Below are 24,862 nucleotides of genomic sequence, written 5' to 3'. Positions count from 1 at the left end.
CTCTTTCGGACCACTGTGCGGTGAATTGCAATTCACGTTGCCCGAAACTCACAAATGGAAATCAAGAAAAATGGCACCGATGCCTTTTGCGGCAGTTGCCAGTAGCATAGTATTTTTTAATAAAAATAGGGTGCAAGTTCCTCCGAGGGCTCTGCACTTTTCAAGTGAAAATCTTTAAGTGCAACTGCAGAAGGGAGTGGAGGAGTGGAGGAGTGGAGGGAAGCGTGCTTTTGAGCCCCAAGGAAAAGTGTTGAGGCGAAAGGCAAACGAGCGCTCAAACGCAACAAGCAGGATGTTGAGCTGCCAAGGGAATGCAAAGCAAAGGCGCACAAGTTTGACAGCACTTTATAACACTCGAGTCAGAGCGGAAGGGAGGGGGTGCGGCTGGCCGACTTAAGTTGCGTATACGCCGCATGCGACCCATAAATGGCAATAAAACTAAAAGCCTTGGCGATACACAAAACAAAATGCAGAGCAAAAACAATAAATAATAAAACATTAAATAGCAGAATACTCGAGCTCTCAGCAAAAAGGGTGTTGGGCTGGTGACTGGCAAGAGCAGAGGAATCAGTTGTGTAGCTAAGTTTCGCAAATAGAATACGCCTGCTCGGCTCGCTTGAGCCCCGGTGTGGGGTCCCCAAATGGGAAATTAAATATTTACTTATGAACATAAAAAGCAAGCGAGGAAATTACGCATAGTAAATTATAAGAGGAATTATAAAAATAAAAACTGCAGACGTCGTCATGCCGCAATTGAGCTTCAACAGCAAGAACAAATTTGGCAGACATAGCCCGTGGTCCTATTAAAGTCACAAGCGAGGCAGTTATAATTGCCATGACTTTAAGGACAGCGCTTCGTCCTTGCCAACATGGAGCTCTCATTCCCATTGTCAATCGCCACACGCATAGTCATTAATTTATTTTATGCTTGGCATAATTTTTTGCTTACGGTATTTATTTGCACTGCCACCCCCTCCCAGTCCTTCCCAGTCCTTCCCAGTCCTTCCCCGTCCTTCCCAGCCCATCACAGCCTTGGTGTGCAAATTTTTGCGCGGCGACAAACCAGAACAAAAGGCAATCGCTTAGTAGGCGTCAGACACGCAAACCCAGAGACCCACACCAACGAAATGGCTTTGGTCGGGGCATTAATGATTTGCCTTTGCCAATACTCGCACTCAAAGCAATGCTCCATGGTGGGTTTGCCGCCAGGCATTGGTCTGTAAAAAAACCAAAAATCTCTCTCTTGGGCTTACAAACATACATAGTGTTTGCATTTGGTGGGGGGCATGGTGAGGCCAATTCGTTGTGAGCCATTTGAATACGCATGCATACTTAATTTGCTTCGGTAGCGGCAGGAGCGGCAGGAGCGGCGGGCCTGCTGGCATACTACATTATTGATTGGATATTTGTGAGGGAATTTAATAAAATATGCAAATTTTTTTTAGGATGGGGGCAAAGAATGGCAGGGGCTGGAAAAAGTGGCCAGCATTAGTGGCAATCAAGTGGAAGCTGCGGCGTGCCGCTCTGGTGGCCAATATTAGTGTAAGCTGTTCAAGAGCGACCAGCTTAGGCATCTAAGTTGCCTAAAGCTGGTCAAGCGGTCCTTTTTTGCCAGAGATTTGACAGTCATTAAGCCATATGCCAGATATTAGATGGGAAATAGATATATGGAGTGGATCTCTGCGCATCTCTGAGCCGAAGAACGCAAATTCACTTATCAATGTCACATAATGCTTATATCATTACTCAATTATTTAAATAATAAATTCAACAATTCTAGAGAGCGCGGCAAAGCATTAAAATATGATCAGGTCTCAATGCCAACTTGCATCATACAATCTAATTTTTCATAAGCAAATATCTTTAACTTCTTTTGAGTTGGGCAATATTTTTATAGAAAAAATATATGTTTGGCACAATAACTTAAATTAGATGTATACAAGTATTTTGAACTGACCAATCCCCCCAAAAAAGCCTCTGCCTAAGTCTGGGGAAAGATTAGTGAATGAACCAGAGAGGCCGAGATCGTGATTTGGATTAAATTTGTGTTAAAGTGGTAGAAGTAAGCACATCTCCATCGCTTGATTAAGCAGAAAATGTTCGCCGAAAACTACACAAACGCCAAAGGCTCCAGTAGAGTGTCATCAACAGCCGCCTAGCTCCTCATAAAAGTAACAGCAATAAAGGCAACATTAAAGCAGCAGCAGCATGTGGCCCATATTAAACAGAGCGCCAAACTTTTCGACGGTTTACGGTACAGCGATGAGGTCGAGAATTGCCTGCAGCTGCAGCGATCAAGCAATTTGGGGACCGCCGACCCCAACCGGCCTCCCTTGACTTTCATGCGGCACTTAATCAGTCAAATTTTATGCGTGCGCTGGCAAGTAGAGCCACAGGACGAGCAGCTGCTGACAAGCGGCTTTAATTGCTTTTAGTTTTTGACGGCGACAGCATTGCAAAGTGCACAAGAAGGACCCTGAGATGTTGTTGGTGCTTCTGCTCTGCGATTTTGTTGCAAGTCGTCGCGCAAGCTCTTAAAGCTGGCAGTAAACTCTTATCATAATCTCTTGTTGCTGTGCTTAGCACAACTGAGCAACGGCAACTGCAATTAGTCTAAGTGGACTTTAATACGTCAGTCCCATGCCAAAGCACATTCAGACACACAGCCCGAATCTGCCCATGCAGATACAAACCCAAAAGCGCTTCAAGTCATTTTGCGGTTGTGCTGCAAAAAGTTGTCACTGAACTTTGCATTGGTCCCTGGGTCTGGGTCTGGGTCTAGCCCTGGCAATTGTGCGTGTTGGTGTGTGCCCGAAAACTTAGGCCGCCGCATTGCTTAGCCAAAAGACAAGCAAGCAGGCAGGCTGGCAAGCCGAATGTACTGACATATAGACAGGAGGAGTGGCAGAGAGGGCGATGGCAGTTGACAGTTTCGTTTGGCCTCCAGTTGCGCTGATGCCTCGTCCTGTGCCTTTTCATTTTAGTTCTGTGGCAAATTATTTTGTGGGCTCAAGAAAAATGACAAACTTTTTGTTGTCACAAAGTTTTATTTTGTCTTTCAGTTCAAGTGAGCGTGTACGAGTATGTAAGTATATAATTTTGTGGGCAAGAACATTGAAGGCCGAAAGTAAATTTGCATGACTTGCCTGAGATTTGGGCACTTAACCCTAAAAGCTGCCTTGGCAAAAAAAAACCAAATTAAATTAAAATTAATTCAGCCCATCAAGTGCGTAAAGAATATGCTGCTCACCAGCTTTAATGCGGATTTATGCCACAAGCAGCACCATCTGCCAACAGCAGCAGCAACAGCCAAGTCGCCAAGATAAAAACTTTCTCGAACTCATCGCATGTGCCAGCGAGCTCATCATGCGGCAACTGCTTTTGGCTGCCACTCAAATGAGTGCGCATAAATCCTAGCATCAAAGTCTTTGATTAAATGAAACAATTTATTAACAGGTAAAGACAATGTCATGAGACCTTTGGACCAGGCGGGCGCTCGCCCCCGAAAACAATTTCTTTAAAAGTCAACAACACACGCACAGACACACACACACACATGGCAGCCACAACCTCGATATGCCTAGAACGCTAAATGGCCACCATTCACGCAGACAAGCAGTCAGGCAGTCAGGCAGTCAAGCAGTCAAGCAAGTTGCAGAAGGGCACAAAACAAACACATTTTTTCTAAATTTGTAAACACACGCCCAAACAACCAATGGAGCAGGCGACACAAGACAAACCACTTGGCAGTGCGGCTCAGGCCCCCTTTTGTTTCGCAAACACACACATACAAGTACATACGCATACACGCTCGCAAGTCACAAATTGTGAAGTAGACCCGTTCGGTCTACTCCTACTATCTGATCTAGTTCTTTCACACTACAAAATTAGTGTCCATTTTTTTCTGGACCTGCAAACTACAAATCATCCGCATCCTACCAAATCGAGCGTTGCCAACACTATGTAATAAGTGAGAGTGAGCGAGCTTTACAGTGAGAAGGTGGACAAAAGAGAGTAAGTAAGAGAGTGAGCGAGCAACTCAGACTTTCTGTTTTACTTTCTTACTATATTCAGTGCGGGCTCTGCGATCTCAAAGAGAACATTGTGAGCCACAAATAAATAAAAAAAATAAAAATAATAGTCCTAGAACTAATATAATATCGGGTCTTCAAATGCTTGTGAGTTGTGGTTAATTTTCTAAACAAAATATAATATAAATTTATCAAATCATTTATAGGTTTGTTTCAAAAAAAGTATCAAAACGTGCCCTCCCGACTCCGTCAGGACAAATTACAAGTAGTAATCAATAAATGTATTTTTAAATCTGGCACTTTAAAAAATTTTTTTATAAATGAGTTTTTGAGAAAATATATATAAAGCTTTAATATGTTTGTGTTATCAATTTCTAATCCGCCATCTTTTTCAGCTTTATCGAATTCTTACCAGGTTATCCAATCAAAATAAAATATTAATACATACAAGTATATATTTCTAAAATCGTGGTTTCTATTACTACAATTTGAGAACATTTTGCAGTACGTGAGGGCACGCCAGCTCTAAGTATAAATATAAATAATTTTACTTGTCTTACGTTTTGATAGTTGAGCTGCATATGGGAAGAGAATATTAGATAGATTTGGATTATATTATATATAATTGGAACGTGGATTATAGAGGGGAAGCTGAAAATGTCTACCACCAAACGTTTAGTTTGTGCTGGTTTTCAAGACAAAGTATGGCTGTTGTTTGTTAGCTTCAATTATTTTCACATTTAACTTTAAAAATGCTGACATTGTTCTTACGTTCCCCTATTTTTTACTTTCACTAACGATTGCAGAATCACACACTTTCTCATAGAATATTTACTTAATTGCTAGCCCACAGTCAAACAACAAAGCTATGATCTAGCGGGAGCTCAACAGCCACAACTCTAATCCGTAGCTTTGTATTGTTGCGGCAGCGTCGGCTGGAAATTTAAAATTTTTAAATTCCCCGCATGAGGTAAATAAAGTAAATACGTACGGCGAACACGCACATACGAACATAAACAAACGTCCGCTATCGCCCATTCGGCTCCGCCCGATGTATAGTTATACTCGCATGCACTTGCGTGGATGGCTTACAAGTAGAAGTGCTGAAATTGTTTATAGCATAAGAAGGCAACAATCTCATAACCAAATGTGTACAATGTGCTTCAAGTATTTTTGATTAGGCAACGTTGTACCGCCTCCGATCTATTCCCTACCCCTAACAACATGGGCGGCAACAGCTTCAATGGCAGTAACGTAAAATTCTAATGGCACACTCGACGTATGCGTAATATGGCTCATGTGCTCGCGCTTAAGCTACGAATGTGCTCGGAGCTCAGCGCATTTGCATAATTTGTCTGCCATATAATTTAGCAGCCAAGCTGAGTTAGTGAATTGCGCATACGCCACGTACGCCGTTGCCAAGTAAGGCGTTATGCAGCATTGTTAGCCTTATTTGTTTGCGTTGTTAAGTGTCTGTTATAGTGTCAGAGACGCACTCATGGATGAATTGGGCAACGCCTAGTATGCTTAAGGCCGCTACTTTACTCTAGAGTGGCTGCGCAAGTAGTAACTTAAAGAGTGATCAACAGGTGCGCTTTGCCTAGAATTGGTGGAACAGGGCTTGATGAAGGTTTGGCTAAGTATATTTAATGCTTCCACTGAACAAATTTGATAGATAAAGCCATATTAGCATTTAATATGTTGCTCAATTATAATTCGTTCTTCAAACCCTTTTCACAAATGAGTCAATTTTTGCAAATCCCCGAAAAAGGTATACGAAGTTACCTTATTTTTCGTTAAAAAGAACTTTGTTTTAAATAAGGAATGACTCATAATTTTCAATGGCACCTAAATTTACCATAATATAATGTTTTTAAGCCTTGTCTCACATTTTCTTCAGAGCTTAAGTTGACTAGCCTGATAACTTGCGATACGTATTGTAGAGCGGTTTGCAGCTATATGTGACACTGAAAAACAAAACAAATGATTGAATCAACCGCTTTCAATTACCTCCATCCAGACTTGTTATGCTGTGGTCGAATAATGACTATTAATATCCATGTTCAAGGCGCCGTTTGCATCTTGAGTCAATGTTCCTATATTCCTGATAATTGATGCATTCTTAATTATCTGCGTAAAATAAAATAAAACAGAACTTGCACTTGCACTTGACATTCTGACATCCAAAGATTGGCTTACCAAAACAGGTCAGATCATCGCTGCTAATCTTATTTATTTTAGCACAAATGCTAGCTAGTTGTTTATGACCTCAACGTGCTTCTAGATACTAATCTCTACCAAAGTTATACTTAAATATTTAAATAGCTCAGAGAAATTACTCTATAAGTATTATACCAAAATAGCTTAAGTGCTGTCGTCAACCAACCTTACTACCTCTTCGATAGCCAGAGAACACCAGCAACCCCGAAGTCAAAAAGAAATATCCTATTTTCGTAGCTTAGACTTTCAAATGAACTTGGGATGAAAGGCTCAACAATAATGCATTCTATGTTAAGTCAAACTGGACTAGTTTACATTCTACTTATATGTGTGTGTTTTGAATTTAATATAATACTTATATCAAGTCTATTAATATGTGTTGTGTTTTGTTTGAACGGCTTAATCCGGTAACTTGATGGCAAGGCAAGAGCAAAGGGCCGCAAGCCAACAATTTATCAAAACAAAATAATTGGCAAACACCTCGGGCGGCAATAATCAACAACCTAATTGCACAAATTGGTCTTAATTTCTAAAGTAAATTAAATACAAAATGCGAACAATGCTTATGATTGCTTCCAATCGCATCTGGATTCTATTTAACAGCGAGCGCAAGAGAGCATACAAGTAATTATAACAGACTATTAACAGAGGCTGTACGCAGACAGCGCATTTTAACATTTCACATGCATTTAAATTTTAAACAGTTCAGTATTTATGCCACTTAATCTAAACTTCAAGCAGCTACTTAATTACAAACTAAATCTAATTAAATATTTTCCAAATTTAAATTTTAAACAGTTGTGTATTTATGCGGCTTAATCTAAAGTTCAAGCAACTAGTTTATTACAAACTAAATCTAATTAAATATTTTCCAAATCTGTGAAATTTCATTGAACAAATGATTACTTGTATGATTCTTTTCATATGATTTAACACATTTTAATAACATAATTTACACTGAAACAGGCTTAAAAGTTAGGTTCATCTACGCTGAAGCGAATTACCCTCCATTATGTTTTACAACAAAAACTTCGTTTCTCCCGGGGTCGTAGGCCAAAACTATATACGCATCCAACTGCGCCGTCAATGTCCAATCTTTCATTATAAATCATTTTGAACATATTTGGCATTAGGTCATCCATAGTCACTATTCGCTACCCAAAAGTTAAACTGATTTGCCAACTACCTGTTATTCGTTTTGTGTTCATTTACCTAATACCATTGTCCACTCTCATTATCATCACCTAAATTCCCACTGCAACTGTTTGCCAGTCCCAAGTATCCCAGCCAAGGCTAAATCGCTGACAGCTGCTGCTGTCCGTCCACAAGACGTGTAACTCAAGAAATATGAACTGAAATAAGGAACTTCATTATGTGCGGCAAGGGGCAGGCAAAATAAATCTTTTGAGTGGGATACCTCCTGACTTCGCTGGACGCCAACAATGAATCATAATGAGCTAAGCTAAACACCTTAAGCCAAGACAAAGGTACGATGGCAACACGCAATACGCATACGTCGTGTGGCACAAGCAGGAAAGTTGAGGCTAACTCTTGACTTCTCCTCACACTCAAATAGACACACACACACACACACACATACGTACAACGTGACAAGAAAGTAAGCAATAAAACGTAGCATAAATTGGCCAGAAAACTAAACAAGCAACAAAAAACTTTAATGTTTGCAGTTGCCAGCTAGGCAAATAAATATAATGACGACGACCGCCGACCAGAGCCCGTCAGCCGCCGGCTCTGGTGTCGTTTAGAAGTTGCCAGTTGTTTGCACAAGTTGCGTAAGCAATGTGCCCGTTGGCCCATTGTTGTAGTTGTTTTTGCTAATACTGGCGCCACGTTATTATAAAAATGATACAGTTACGCACACACAATAAAGCATAACACACAAAAAACAAAAGGCAACTTCCACCCGTGTGCGGCCCAGCTCGGCTCGGCTCGGCTCGGCTCGGCTCCACTTGGCTTGGCTTGGTCATAATGAAATGTCTTTATGTTGCGATTATCCGCATATAACTGGGCGCTATGCGCAATTAAATGAGCTTGAGGGCGGGCCACAGCTTTGGGTCCGTATGGTGCGCTACCACATAAAAATATGCCATAAATAAGCGGCGGATAGGACCGGCGGCAGGCACAAATTTGTGGCAGTCATAGGCATTGGCTGGTTTGTGATGGCTGCAGGCCTCGACACTTTCCATAAAGCACACACGAGTAATCAAAATCCTGACCAGCGGCGTCTCCTTGGCTTTGAGCGATTGAGCAGCAAGCCAGCTCTGAAGATTAAGGCTGCCTTTGCGGACCCTCTCTTACTCGCAATCTCAGTCTCTTTATTGCACTCTCAATCTGAACTGCAATTTCCTTTTACATTCGTTGCCCTCAGCCATCCCGTCTTTTCATTTTAATTCTCAAAAATTATATCAGCATTATATATCAAAGCTCATCAAATTGTGACCCCCTAAAGTTAATAACGCCAAGTCAAGAGCGTGTATGTGTGTGTACAAGTACGTGTGTGTGTGTTTGTGCGTGTGTGTGTGTGTGTGTGTGCGTGGGTATCCCACATTTTGCGCGCCGGAAACAGTCTGGAAAAACAACAACAACATCAACAACAAAAAACAACAGTCAGAGCGAGCTGACGATGATGATATGTCCTGGCAGCCGGCCAATGTTTATTCAACTATCTGTGGCTATATACCGTTAGTACACACATACATACATGCATACATACTTACAAAAGTACATATATATACGTACGTATGTATGTACATATATATGTCAGCATGTTTGTTTGCCATTTTTAAGCTGAACTGTAAATGAGATTTTGCACATTTTCTTTGCTCATCTATTTTGCCTTCGGCTTTCAAATAGTAATTTTCTGTTCAACATTGAGTTGACTTCTCCAATCCCCAATACACCCGCAATCCACCCAGTACCCATGCCCATGCCCATTTAAGTCTTCCTTTGTATGTTGATAACTATGTGCTCAAGTAATAATCAGTTTCGTCTCTAATGACGAGTTTTGCGTAAACAAAAAGAAATGTTCAATTACAAGGCGCAGGACAGAACACAAAATTTAAGACAAGAATAGAGCAAGCATTAAAGCTAACAGAGTAAGCATTGATTTTTCTACTATATATTTAAAACCTGGTACTGATCAAATGTACATATGTGTTTTGGGATTCTTCTTTGAAATACACTTTTACTTTCCACACTATTCAAGGTATAATTAGCACAGCAAATAAAATCAATAATAATCAATAATTGTATGTGCAGTAATTTCTAAGCCGCATAAATGTTACTCAATAATCTAAATACTCGTACAAGAACATAGTGGTATAATCATCACACTGGTACTTAAACAAAAAGGCAGCAAAACAAAAATTTTATGAACGTGAAAATTGGCATTTTCCGTTTAATCTACACACAATTTAGTATGTACTACTATTTATAACTTAGCGCGAGTCCAGCAGGAGCTTATTTTAATGTCGTTCTTTTTGGTTCATCATATTATGTTGTGAATCGGACAGCAGCCTAGCCCACAACACAACAGTTGTTCGTTTTTTACACTCTTACAGAGAATTTTAAAAATGCCTGTATTTTTAATATTTTTATGCTCATGCGATGATGGTAGCGCCTGACTTGAACCACAAGCCTACTCAGAAACGAACTCACATTGTGGGCTGCCTGGTAGTTCTATAAGCTATGTATGTCAGGCCCCATTTCAATGTTTGTGTAATGAGTTTTTCTTGGTTTTTTTTAAATCTATAGTACTTGTAATAAAACTTTTGCTATATATGTATGTGTAATAAAAATAATAGAATATTGTGTCCTAGGTGAACAGTTTTCGGTTTCCTTTTTTAAAACAGAAGCGGGCCTTGGATTCCAAGGATATTTTCTTAAATACATTAAAGAAAATGAAACAAGCTTAGGTACAAAATGAAATATTTGATACTGTCTAGTCAATCAAAAAAAATATAACATTTAGTGTGTCCTAAACGAAATTATCCATACACATGCTCTTCAAACTATATCGATGTGTCGAGTGTTGTTATTCAGAAAAACTGAAAGGATTACCTCTGGTTTTGATTCATATTTGATTAAAGATCAATGATCAATTTTGTTACGGGCTCATACTAGACATATGAATAAATAATTTTGAGTACCAATTGATACGAGTCCTTTTCTAAGCGATAGTCGAATTATGTCAATCCATTATGAGTAAATCCCAGAAATACCCACAGAAGCTTCTCACGGTAAGTTAATTTTGAAGTTGATGGCAGGTGGCAGGCTTCTGGAAAATCCCTAATAGCAGGAGAGTTCGGGGTAGGAGGAAAATTTGTATAAGGCAAAAGGCAGCCAAATTTGGTGCCACTAGCCTTTATCGACTCTGAGATCTAGGTGTGGATATGGACGGACAGACGGGCATACAGAGCTAAATCGACTCGTCCTGTCATGCTTTTCAAGAATATATCGCCTTTGTGGTGTCTGCCACGTCTTCTTCTGCCATTTGCTCTTTGCACATACTTAATATATTCTTGTACCTTTCAGGTACAGAGTAAGAGTATAAGCAGCATGGGACCTTTAAATTTCAAAGTAATCTATTCAAGATTGCAATCCACTGCGACAGTCAAGTCAACTCATTTAGCACCAAGCATGTGGTACACACTACACGTACGTTTCTCTGATATCGGAGATACGCTTCCTTCCGTTTAGTGCAAATATTTTTGTTCATCACTGAAATCACTTGAGACGCATGCGTCTGAATGTAAATTTAATCAACGCCTGACAATTTATTTTAAGCAGCCGTTTTGTATGGAAACGATTGATTTGTTATCGACAACTTGCATACACAACACGTTTTGGGCATTTATTGTATTGTGTTTGCAAAATGATCAAATCGTCAGATGATACAACAGAGATGTGTGGCCACTCTGACGAATGCGTAATTAATGAAGCCAAAGCATGATTCCAACGGTCCTTGACAAGCATCGCTTAATGGCTGTCCGAGAACACGAGCAAATATTTTCACTTAATCAATGTCAAGAAATCTAGGCGCTAATGCTTTCAATTAGTTGCCGTTGGAGTGCTTAACCAATTATGGGCAGACGCAGCAGCAACTTATTAAACACGGCCAAGAAAAACTTTGCTATGATTGATAAGACAGTGACGGCCAGTAACCGACATTGGATTGTAGTCGGCAGGAGCTGAGCTTAGCGGCTGACCCGACCAAAGCAAACACAAGGCAAAAAACTCAAAAAGGCGGTAAAAGCCAAATGGGCTGTCGGCCCGTATTTGCAACGACCCTTGCACTATATTTACACATATTCCCTTACATACATATATATGCTATATATGTATAACTTACCCGTTCACATTTCAGCGTATATGTATGGTCTGCTAAGCATATTGAAAGGGCTCACGACAACATAAACAACGACGACAAAAAACAGCAACCAGAACAAGGACAAGTGCACAGGAGGAATGGGGGGCTGCGCACATTGTAAAATGTTTACAGTGTCATAAAATATCAGTAACAACAACAACAACAACACTAACAACGAAGCAGCACAAAGGCCAAAACGATGAAGGGCAAATGTAAGCGAAATTGGAAAATGATGAAAGATGCTTTTAAAAAAGCCCCGCAAAATAAACAGAAGGCAGTCAGGCGCTATGCGTTTTGTAGATATGCATCTTTGAGATACTACAAGTATATGTCGCAGCAACAGACATTGGTCATAGGATTGCAGTTGAAGGCCAAAAGGCATGAGTGTGCGTGTGCGTGTTGTGTATGGCCATGTGTGCTGACTCGAGTTCAAATGGGGGCCAAACGCTCGGCGGTCTCTGGCCAGTCCCTTTGACCGGCTCAGCCAATGGGCCACATACTGCAAAACATCACATCAACTGCTTCCATGGCGAAAAATCCACAAAAGTCTGCACAGGCATCTAAAAATACAACACCAGTGCTAGTGGAGGCGGTGACTGAGCGGAAGGGGGAGTCGCAGTCGGAGGCGTACACAACATGGTCATAAAATCAATAAAAATATCGCATTACTGTGCTCTTTGTTTGGGCTGGGCTGGCGCATGATTGATTTTTTTTCACAAATTTTGGCACATACCGCCCGATCGAAGAAAAAAAAAACAAGTCACTAGGCACGAAACTGTTGCATAATATGATATAAATCGAGAATTGTGCAATGTGCGGTGATGTTGTGGACACAGCTATCCATAAATGTGTGTCTGTGTGCAGGCACCTAAGCGCATTATAAAACGCTAGTCAACAAATTGAATTCAATAAGCGCCGCCATGCCGTATGATTTTTGGTGCCATTTTTCCTCAATGCTCGCTCCCGATATTATTTCCAATTGGCGCTGGAGGATTTTGTGCCATTTGTTATGCATGAGAGTCGGCGTGGCATAAGCTCCTACGAGCATGAATGTATGGCAATGGCACTTAATACCACTAAGCGTATTAGGCGATTGTTTTGCAACTGGAGCGCAATGCTCCTGAGGGCTCCTTTTTTCCCCATGAAAAGTAATACATATGTATTGAAGCATGAATGAAAGGAATACAAAGAGGACCCCAAAATTACATTCTCAATAATACATATTTATTTGATCAGTAATAAGGATCGAGCTCGAAAATGTTGTTCTCCATAAGTATCATTCAACTGAGACATTTTGTCAGTATTTATTCCTCTGCCACAACTTGAATTACTTACGTAGGACGCCCTTCCATTTCGAGAATAAGAAATTCTACGGTTGTTCAGATCACACATTTGCAATGTATCGTTTAGTATTTCTTAATTAACAAAGACTCAAAATGTGTTGTCATAATTAAAGGAACTTTAAAAGGCACCATAAATGCAACTGTGGACTTTCTTCTTTCATAAACAACTATTCCTGGGAGGATCTTTCAAACACGGCTATAATATAAGAGGGGTGCCTCCTCGGCATTAGTTTTACAAGTATACTTCCATTGACACATGTATGTTCAACGTTTAAAATTCCCCCCGAAATTCCGTGACCTTTAAAGTGACCCTAAAAACTTTCCTAAAAACTCAAACGTGTCCAGACATAATAGGGCAGAAACAGTTAATAACACGTTACAATTCAATAATTATGTGCTGCTCGTCCTAAAAAAAACGGACACAATACATGGTTTTATTCTTAAAAGGACATCACAAAAGCAATTCACAGAGAAAAGTTTAACAATTATTAAGCATTTGCATTAAATTATTTATACGTACGAGGTGAAGGAAAGTTTCACGATTTGTTCAAAAATTATATTAGCTGGTCTATAATTAATATTTATTGAATTTTGAACGTGATGTATGCACTCTAAGAAAACAATATTCAAATGAATTTCGACTTAACGAAAGAATTTTAGATACGATAGATATAAGGCAGGTTAATCACAGGATTTGTTTTCGAAAGATGAAAGGATATACTAGAATGTCTAAGATCAAATGAAAGCGTGGCAGACAATTAATTTTTGGTTTAGCTGCAATAATCAATGCAATGATAGCTTTACTTTAGAGTATGAAATTGTTTATACCCTATACACAAAGGGTATGCTAATTAAGTGCGAGTGTGTGTAAAGCTGTTCTGCCGCATCTTTGTACTGCACATAAACTCAATTCATGATGTAAATTCATATGTCCTCATGAGTTGAAAAATTTTTAATTTGAAAAATAAATTTATTTAAAAATATATATATATATTTTAGTGAGATCGAGCTGGCTCAATTCCACCCTTCATTCTTGTTAAATGAAGTTTGTAAATATATAATGCATTTTTTACTTTTTTGTTTTTTTTAAAGCTATTTAAATATTTTAATTTTTCTTAAATCGATATCACATATATGGAAATATTTCTATCTAAGTAGTAGTTTCTACCGTTCAATGCCGTAAAAATAGGATCGAGGAATTTTTTGGGTGGGTTATCCCCTTTCCCAAGTATGCATACAACTTTTATGTTCCGAATCACATCTGACAACAAATAGTTTTATTGAGAGTCAATTGTTGTACGCTTTAGTTTTTATTGGCTGATTTTTCCGCATGAGCAAAACATCCACTCATACATACTAGTTCCTATTTTTGCACTCACTACCATCTGTGGCGGACATTTCGACAAATCAAGCTTGCGAAAATGTATTCAAAGCAGAAGAACTCAAACAAACAATTTTGCGAGCAGCATCCATTCATTCCCACAGTTTTTGCACTCTGACACATTAATGCGAGCAAATATAGTAGTATAGCATACGTATGTGAGCATATTTCTCACCAAAACTATACTATATACAAGTATATTATATTTTTGATGTGGCTGAGATTTTTCGAAAAAGGTGAATATGTATGCTGATCTAATTGGAATGTCCGCGCAGATGAAACAAAATACAGGACAATGTACTATTCTCGTATAAATGGATTAGTATAAATAAGCCATTAGGCGTATTTATGTTTAATACAATTTATCACAATTCAGTTGAATGCTCATTTAAAGAGATTTAAAGCTCATGCATGAATAGCAAGAACATAAGTCGACAATTTTTAATGCTGACAAACTGACAAACAGGCAAATCAACATGCAAGGAGACTGTGTGGAGAGTGGAAAACCGATGTGAATTGGCTTAAATATAAATATTGAAGCATATGCAATTTTTAACGATTGATTCCATTTGAGACGCAACGAGCGTATCAAATCGAATACCAGCTGCACGACAGACAAACAGACATACAAGTACAAGTATATATACGTATGGCACACACCGTTGCATTTTACAATTTCCGGAACACACATAAAAGCCATATTTCCCAGCAATGATTTTTAAAATGTTTAAATGCTTTCCCCTCTTATATTGCAGTGCTGGCAAAAAAAACAACCGCAAACAACATTAATGGGTGCTGTGTACAGCCCCCCATAGCTTGGACACATCACTACCAATTACAACAACAGCGACAAACAGTTACAACAATTACAATAGCGGCCAACACGATGGCAACGTAATGAAAACGACACATAAAAGTTGTGTTGCTGCCGCCGTCGCTGCCGCAGAGGCAAGTGGAAAAATGAAGTCCGTCATTTTGTATCCTTATGGACCGTTAACCGGCGGAACACGCTGCTGTCGCATGTTACATGCAAAAAATTTGGCCATAACAAGTGCAATTTACACAATTGTAAGTACATTTTATTGAAATGTAAATGAAAATGAAAATGTAAAATTTTGAGCGGGAATACGAACACGAATGCAATGCAAATGGGGACGAGGTCTATGCGAATGTAGTGGCTGGCAAAGTGCTCTTGTTTCTACAATGGTAGTTGTAATTACAACATAATTAATACGAGTATTCAGGCAGCCGTGCCACAAAATTGCTGGCACAAAATTTTGAAGCGCACTTTCGTGCGACTGCCGCACAATTATCACGGCAGCTGCTCGCCCGCCCGACTACCAGCAGTTACACACTTCTCTATGCCATATAAATTACAATTACAAGACACTCACTTGTTATGGCTTTTAATTTATGTTAATAGCCGAATCGTGCTCGGTTTTTTTATACTGTATCCGGTACCCTGTACTATGCGCTTAAACAAGTACCTCCATCATAAACAAGAGCGGACGGGATAATTGTGTGCACAAGCCACGCCCACTGCAACAGGCTCTGACTTGCAAGCAAATTGGCTTTTTAACACTACCACCCATTGCAGAATGGCTGCAGGACTGCCGGTCCGTTTCGAATGCAATTAGTGCCACATTTTATTGTAGTTAGGCGCACTCGTAGTGCGTTACGTGTTTGGCATTCTCAGTGAACAGAGAGGGATCGAATAAGGGAGCAGCGACAATGGAAGTAACAAAGAAGAAATGTTGGGGACAACGACATACATACAAGTATATAGACCGTTCGAACTGCAAGGTACCAGGCAGCCCATACAGAAGCGACATCGCGAATGTGCCCCACCTTGTCCAACTGTCTAAAGCACGCCATTTTGCATTTATTTATCTCGGCTGTTACTTTTCATGCACTCGGCACCGTCCGAGCCGCTCCCCCTCCTCGGCACACGTAAATATTTTACAGATTAATTAGCACAGTTCGCAGCTTGCTCACGGCTCACAATTCCGCCAAGTGGGAGCCATGCGCCACGTATTTTCACTTCGTGGCTTAGTCAAGTGCTTAAATTATACAAATTGAGTTCACACAACAGGCAGTGCAGGGCGGGCGAGTGCAGAAGAAACAAATAAGAGAACGACCTAGTGTCGGGTTAAAAGTAAAAACGTGTTTTCCTACCCAACACATTTAAAATATTGTGTGGGGTACTTTCGCCGGCAACGGGGCGTATGCGTGTTAAGCTTGCTAATGCCAGCTCTTGCCTTTCATTGCCAGAATATATCACTCTTAATTGTCCTGATCTACTCGTGGCGCATCAATGTCAACATGCACAAGTCTGGTGAGCTGCAGGATGTCTACTACGGTAAGTCCCATGCCCATAAATTTTAGCAATTAAATACACACACACACACACAGGTGCTTATACATACATAGCAAGACAGCCAAGAGAGCGACAATAGCCTGCTGTGGGAAGCATAATAAAGAAGTCGTTTTAATAAATAAATTAAATTTCGGGCGCTTCACTTGAGCATCATAAACGAAGAGCAACTTTTTATACTTACCTTGAAGAAAACGGCTATCTAGGTTGGCATTGAAGCTAAAACATTTACGGATTTCCAGAAACTTGTAAACTGCATATTAGGAGCAATTTCACATTAGCAAGTGGATTGTTTTTATCCGGTTGTCCCAACTTTAAAATACTCTGCATATATGTATGCATATGTGTACAAAAATTATAGAAATTACAAACAAACAAGAGAGAACGCTACAGTCGAGCAAGCCCGACAGTAAGATAGCCTGTACTCTCCACAAAAAAAAAAAAAAAATTTAAATTTTTTTTAAGTTAAATTATTTAAAAAAATTTAATTAATTAAGTAAATTAAATTAGAAGCTGCGGGCAGCGCTGCCGGCAGAGCTGAAGGCAGTGCATGAGCAGCGATTTATTTATGGCAAAATTGACCTATTGAATTGAGAATTGACAAATAACCACGAACTGGATTTATATGCCAATTTTGAGTTCAAAATTCCAAGAATTACCGGAGTTAGGAGAAACATGAATTGCGGGGGATTGGGGGGTGTATCAGAAAAAAAAACACAAACTCGATCTGCCTAGGGATTAGGGGAACCAAGTCAAGTTTGCCAAGTTTGGTTATCCTAGCTATTGTACTTGCTGAGATCGTTTCGCTCATACAGACAGACGGACGGACGGACGGACGGACAGACGGACATAGCTATATCGACTTGTCTTGTCATCGTGATCAATAATATATATACTTTGTGGGGTCTGCCACGCCTCCTTCTGTGTTTTACATACATTCACACAAAACTAGTATTGCCTTTCACCCTTTGGGTACAGGCTGTAAAAATGTAAAAAGTAAAAAACAAGTTTTGATCGCTTTCAGTACCTTCATTGGTAATGCAAGGCTTGTGGTATGCACATTATATAGAAATGTGAGTGCATGCATGTCTATGCGTGTCTATTCGGGTCTGTGTGTAAGCATGTACTTATACAGGACAGAGTTTTATGAAATCAGCAAGGGCTTTGGCAGAGATTACATTTATTGCTATAACTTCCTTTAAAGTGGGCCTACCTTAATAAAACTTGTTATACGGACTCATAATCATAACTGGAGGTCAAATTGCCAAATTTGAGTCAAAAATTCCAATAGTTGCGGGAACTATGGAAAACCATTAATTGCGTGCTAGAGGAGAGAAGGAGGGAAATCCCGAAAAACACATTTTCGAATACCCAGAAAATATAGAAGACATATTGGACTAAAATTTGGTGTCCTTAGTTTTTATAGTCTCTGTGATATGCAGTGGCTGACAGCTTATTCGACCCAGTCCACAGTAACAATTTTAAATGGGTTTAACTTTTAAACGAAAACAGATATCAATAAAAATTAAACGCAGAATCGTAGATTAATATTTAAACTAATGAATAATGACTTCATTTTTTATTTATTTTAACCTTTTTTATTTAAAAAACAAAATCAAAAAATTCAATAATTCAATGTCACAGCTTATTCGACCCACCTTAAAAAGTATTGACAAAATACCAAATTAAGGAACAACTTCGATATTTTAATACTTAGTATGACATCCCTGTTGGTCTTCAACTACTTTTACTGCCTAAAACATCGACTCCACTAATTTTCTTGCCGTTTCCGGAGAGATCCTTGCCCATTCCTCAGCAAGTGCAGCTTTTAGGTCATTTTTGTCGGATATATTTCTTTTCCGAATATTCATATCCAAAATCGGCCACAAACTTTCAATTACATTAATATCTGGTGACTGTGCCGGCGGTTCCATAAAGTGGGGACAGTTCCATATACAAGTACTCCAAGCTCGCACAATTCCGGTCGTGTGCTTTGTATCATTGACTTGGTAAAAGCGAAAAGTGTCCTTTACGACAAGATCTTCAGCACTTTTGAGCAATTTGTTTGTCTGAATCTAAAGGTTCGTATTTTTATGGCGTTAAGCTCATACAGATTGGGTCGAATAAGCTGTGAGCCACTGGAAGAGATTATACAAATGGCATGTGTATCAAAAAATAAAACAAATGCGTTTCAAGAATTTGGTGTTTCATTCTGTTAGTCTCCAGGTGCTCATACAGATGGACTGGCAGACAGGGCTAGATCTACTCGTCTTGTCATGCTGATCAAGAATAGGTATACATACTTTGTGGGATCTGCCACGCCTTCTTCAGTTGGCAGAAGACATTACTATACTATACTCTTATACTTTTCATCTACAGAGTATTAAAATAGGAACAATAATGCTAGAAAAGAGTCTACTTCCCACTTTAACTTTTATTGCTTTCAAAAAAACCTTTGTACCTTTACCGTCTTTAGCATCGCCTTTGTGGCAAAATTCTCGAACCACCTCGCATCTCGCCGGAGAGGGATAGACTATGTGAATACTTTAAAAAACAAAGAGACACATAGTGGTATGAATTTGCATAAAAAAGTATGTAGTAATGGTGGAGTAGGGAAAAAAATGCTCAAGCGAGGTTCCAACAAGCACTTTTTTATTGAATAACATATATGTATGAGGTTGGTATTTGCGGAAAGTCAAAACCAATAAACGGTTCAAAGGAAAAGAAGCGTAGTTCATCATCCGTTAAAGAGATATCTATTTGAGGGGTCAGTCGATGCAGCCCCATAACTCAGTAGCTTTAAAATAAGAAACTAGAGTGAGTTACATCGAGGAGAAACGAATCGTGAGATACTGAGTATGGCGGTACTCCATCTATGAATTATTTTGGTTGCGGCTCACCTAATTAACCCACGCCAGCCTGAAAACAAACTCACATACATACTACTTAATACACTTTAACATCCTATACATATGTATGTTAAACATGTATGCGCATGAATATTTATATAAAATAAACAAGTGTGGCACATGTGATAACTGTCGCTTTTTCTCTTTCATCTTCCGCAGGTGTACAAATTGCATATTTTGCCATAATTGGCACACAAATGTCCATGATTTTGCTGAGCATTGTGTTGATATTTGGCATATGTCGGGTAAGTTACATGCAAGTACATACATATTTGTACATATGTCGGGTGTTTGATTAAGAGCTTGTGGCGTTTTACAAAATTGCACAACACATTTACATGCACACTCACTCGCGCAGTCACGTGAGCTTGAAAGAACAAATAACGACAAGCACACACACGCACACACACATCAATGCACCCATACACCCATACATGACGCTCACACATCAAATAACTTCAAGTCAAATATGCGAAATTATGCGCATTTCGTGCCTAAAATGTTTACAGCAAAGCAAACAAAGCGCATTCAAATGTAAATTACGCAACGCCAGCCATAGGCAAGCATCACAAGCTCGTACTATACTATACCATGGCTCAGCAAAAATACAAATACAAATACAAAATAAAAACAAAACACAATGCCAAATGACAGCTCTGGCGTGCCAGCATCAGGCATCAGACTTCAGGCACGGATCCGGCCGCCAAACGGCGTGTTGTTCAGGCATGCAAGGGTTGCCCAAAAAAATGCCATTGACAGTGGCTGAAATGTAGACAATTTGTCACACAATTGGGCCCCTCGCTGGCTGCCGCTGCCGGCGACACATGACGCAAAGATTAGGGCCCAAACGACTAGCACCGAGAGCCGAGAAACGAGCGATAAGCGCGCAATGTGTGGAATTTTTTAATTTCGACATCGAGCCACAACCAAGCCAAGAATAGGAAAACAACAGAAACTGAGCCCGCGACTTTAACCGACCAAATTATTCTTCACATACTTGTAGTATGTATTCTACATTAATTGCAGTTGCCTTTCGGGAGATGGGAGACAAGTCGTGACTGCTGATCATATTTGCATACATTTATAAAACAATATTTATTTATGGTATATTTAAATAATTAAAAAAGGTTTCATACGACTCGTACGGATTTATTAACAAGTGTTATCCATTTGATAACTGCTCTATAGGATTCAAGCTTAATATCTTACCGCCACTCTATAATTGCACAACACAGGGCTTTTTGTATCCTTGAAATATTTTAAATTACAAAAAAACTAGAGAACAATCAATCTACCTTCTTGTAAATGCAATAAATTCCTTTAGTCAATCCTAATATGCAATCCACTTTCTTATAAATTCAAGTAATCCCTCTGCCATTAAAAACTATATGTTATAATCGTAATGACTGCGTTGTTGAAAGTTTTCAACACTTGGGAGTTATATAAGAGCCATAAATGTACTTCGAGCACGCTATTGGGCTTTTTTTTATTATATCTTTACTCCATTAGTACAACTATAGTTTTCAGATTGTATGGTTGACACAGGCAAAATCAAGGGCGTACGCAGCTCTTACCAAAGGGGGGAGCCAAAAAATTAAAATTTTCATTAAATAATAGTTTATGCATATGATCAATGAAAGAACTTCAACAAACCCAACTCAGTTTCATTTTAAAGCGAAATAGAGCGCCATAATAATGAGCGTGTGGTCGACTTTTTATGGCAAACTTTTTTGTAGCCCCCTCCCCCCCCCCTGCGTACGCCCTTGGGCAAAATAATTTGCTTTTAATTGTAAACACATTTTAATAGACATTAATTTTAATTTCTGCAATTTTATATAACCTTCAATGCCATTTGATGCAAAAGAATGATTCAAGAAATAAGCTAAACATATTTTGCGAATAAGGGGAGCATGATTTGTACGCAATTCGTACTTAAAAGTTTTAGCTAATTTTTTGGACTAAATCAAATTCGAGTAAACGCTTTTTGTGTGACAACTCAAAAATCATATTTTACAACATTTCTGTGATTAACCGGAGCATCTAACCATTTATCCGCCAATCCTTTCGCCGGTCCTTCTACCTTTCTTATTCAGCAGCTGGATTTCTAAATCGGTTCGAGCAACAGATACCAGACATGTCTGCTTTTCCAAAAGCAGGACGAGTTTATTCTTTTATTGTTGTTACATACATCCCTCTGCCTCTAAAGAATTTGACTAATCCCAAGTGATTTCCAACGTTATCAGATTTTATTAGGCAGTTATTATAAGGAATTTAACATAATACGTAGACATCACACCGCTGCTCCATTTTGAGCAACAAACACCTCTCGTGCTGCTTTGCGTACCACTTTTCCATTCACGTTGGTTGGCAGTTTGTCCGTGAAACGGACCCCAGCGTTTAATTGTTTCTGTATCCCAGTCAATCGCTTCGCCACGTGCTCCTCGATGTCGCGCGCACTTATTGTGGAACCCTGCCTCTTGACCACCAAAGCACCGGCGGCATCGCCATGCCGTTCATCATACACGCCCACTACACAGACATCCTGCACCTGCTGCAGTTCGGCAATGACGTTCTCGATCTCGGTTGGCCAGTAGTGCAGACCTTGGTACTTCAGAATCTCCTTCTTGCGATCGACAATATACAAATAGTTCCGATCGTCGAAGTAACCTAGGTCGCCCGTGTGAAACCAACCTTCGTAATCTTGCATGCGTCGCGACTCAAGGGGATTACCGTAGTAGCCGTTCCATGTCTGGGAGGTATGCACATATATTTCGCCCACCTCGTTGTGGGGCAGACTCTTGCCATTTTCGTCCACAATCCGAATTTTAATGCCCGCCGATGGCTTGCCAGCCGACGAGGCATTGCTCAGACCGATGTTCACCGTAATGCCACCCACCTCTGTCATGGCGTAGGCACAGGTGAAGATGGCGCCCTTGCATAGCTCCCGAGCCCGTTCCATTGTAGCCACTGATGCCATGCCTCCGCCATAGCTCATCATGCGAATCGGAGCTAAGGCCTCTGGTGTGGCATCGGGACACGTCGTTAATGCGGCCAGATATCGAGGCGGAAGTACTGCATAGCTGATTTTGTACTTGTTAACCAACTTTATGAAATATTCAGGATTAAAAGGCTGACTCGTTATGATACGAGTGCAACCAATGAGGGTGCTGGCAACGAACGCCCACAGACCTGTGATCCAATCCAAGCCGCTCTGCACAAAAATCACTGTCTCGCTGGTGATCGGTCTACAAGGAATGGTTAATTCAGTTAAATATACATTTTAAAATCGATGGAGCTGATTCAAGCATACACATTTTCCGGAATCAAAGTGCTGTTGGACATGCAGACCGCCTTGGGCAGACCTGTGGTGCCGGAAGAGCATAGAATGGCCATAGTTTGTTCGGCGCCAGACTTAAGAGGTTCGGGTCTGGGGGAAAAAGATATATATAAAATAAATAGCTTCGACTATGAAGTCACAACGCTGACCGATTAGCATTTAATGCGATAAAGAACTATCTACAAGCATCGTGCTATCGGAATACATGTAGAACAAGCATGCTTATCTCACTTACGAGTAGAACATTTCGGTTGTGGTGGGAGTCAAAAGACTTTCAATTGTTGGCACTCCTATGATGGGATCTGTCAGAGTATATATTTCAGGTTTCCAAGTAGGCGATGTAGTAGCAGCGTAAACCTTTGCATATTCCTGACCATCACAGAAAATGAGCGTCGGTTTAGTTATCTTGAAAATGTGCCGTAGGGTGTCTGAAGCGAATAGAGTCCTTTAATTATTTTTCCCTTTAAAGGTCGGGCCAAACAAACCTTCATCCAGCATCGGATTAATGGAATGGAAGGGTGTCGTGTTCATTAGACAGGCCACTCCCAAAGGCATTACATATGTAGTATTTTTTGCGGCGATGCCGATTACGTCTGTATGGTTGAGGCCACGCTTCTTGAAGTGCTGTGCTAGGCGGATAGCCCACGCCAGACCTTCCCCATTAGTCACCTTAACATCTTCGGTGTCATATATCTGCAAGAAAACTTGAAGTAACCCCATAGTTGGTGGTACATTGAAACTTCTGACACACCTGAAAAACATTCTTCGGCCAGTTCTTCATTGCGTTAAATATCAATCGGCCAACAGAAACGTCTTCTCCGTAAATGGAGCTGCGTTTTGCGCCACTCCAGATCCTATTCTTCGCATCGTAGGTGGTTGGTATATCAAACATTTTGTCGTTACGCAATAGAACCAATCACTAGTCCACAATAAAGAGCTGCCTCTGCCCAATTCTGTGTGCACTGTCATAGAGCAATGAAATCACTAATATCAATGGTAGCCACACCTGCTGTAGTTTCATTGTGAAAATCCGCGATATTCCTTATCACTATCACACAAAGAAGTTTAAATCACGCGAATCGTGCCAAGTAATACATAGTCGCCAGGAAACGGTGTTCATTAAAACAAAAGCTAAGGGCGCACTATCAATACACAAGTATATTAACTTATCATTAATATTAAATGACAAACCTCGATTAGCCATATTCCCATGGTGGCTACGTAATCTCTGGCGATAATGCACAGTAGCTCCATATGGCCATATTAATATACTCGTATACTAATCAAATCAAATCAAGAACACTTAAGGCAGTGAATTCGCAAAACATCCGATACCCTACAACACTGCACCAATTTGATTTCCTTAGTCTTAAAAATAGAAATTATAGTAAAGTTGGTACCAGGTGGCCCAAATACCCAAAAAAATGTAAGTACATAGCCATTGCATATGACGAGCAATCACGAAACTTGAATGCCTTCAACCATATTATTGCCTGACTTGTGTTTTAAATCTTGTACTTTAGTTGCCTGTTAATTTCATACTAAATTAGCAATTTCTTTTAAAAGCGATTCCACTTGTTACGAGTATTGGTTGCGTTTATGAACGACCTCATCAATTGTTTATGGTTTATTTGCATTTCATAATATTACGTGACATTTTAAATATGTTTCAGTCATAGAATTAAAAAACCTATAATTTAGCTTCAATGGAAACAAAGAGAAGAGAAGAGAAAAAATCTCATCTTTGCGCCGAAAATCAGGAAGTTTTGTTAAAGCAGTTAAAAATAAGTTACAAAAATACCATTAACTCAGAAACTATACCAATTCGAAACATTATTTTTAACACTATTCCAAATAGCATTGACTGCCTTCAAATCC

The 24,862-nt window shown here is 39.7% G+C and overlaps 2 protein-coding genes across 2 annotated transcripts in view; one reads left to right on the top strand and one right to left on the bottom strand.

The window, feature by feature from the left end:
- LOC115634363 overlaps nucleotides 1-24,862 on the top strand; it is a 52,397-nt gene that overhangs the window by 16,105 nt on the left and 11,430 nt on the right. Inside the window, exons 2-4 of the mRNA XM_030532025.1 lie at nucleotides 15,120-15,432; nucleotides 16,636-16,723; nucleotides 19,807-19,892. Coding sequence (XP_030387885.1) covers nucleotides 15,262-15,432; nucleotides 16,636-16,723; nucleotides 19,807-19,892 — 345 coding nt within the window. The 5' untranslated portion in view covers nucleotides 15,120-15,261. The remainder of the gene's footprint in view (nucleotides 1-15,119; nucleotides 15,433-16,635; nucleotides 16,724-19,806; nucleotides 19,893-24,862) is intronic.
- LOC115634362 (4-coumarate--CoA ligase 1-like) lies at nucleotides 21,875-23,927 on the bottom strand. The gene is made up of 5 exons (XM_030532023.1): nucleotides 23,736-23,927; nucleotides 23,470-23,677; nucleotides 23,220-23,412; nucleotides 22,958-23,074; nucleotides 21,875-22,892 (listed from the first exon to the last, which is right to left on the bottom strand). The coding sequence occupies exons 1-5, from the start codon at nucleotides 23,874-23,876 to the stop codon at nucleotides 21,938-21,940; spliced, it is 1,614 nt and encodes a 537-aa protein (XP_030387883.1). The 5' UTR covers nucleotides 23,877-23,927; the 3' UTR covers nucleotides 21,875-21,937.

This window comes from Scaptodrosophila lebanonensis, unplaced genomic scaffold, assembly GCF_003285725.1.
Source record: "Scaptodrosophila lebanonensis strain 11010-0011.00,11010-0021.00 unplaced genomic scaffold, SlebRS2 tig00000001-arrow-pilon, whole genome shotgun sequence".
Lineage (NCBI taxonomy): Eukaryota > Metazoa > Arthropoda > Insecta > Diptera > Drosophilidae > Scaptodrosophila > Scaptodrosophila lebanonensis.
The sequence above is the reverse complement of the archived record's forward strand: the minus strand, read 5'-3'. Positions and strand labels throughout refer to the sequence as shown.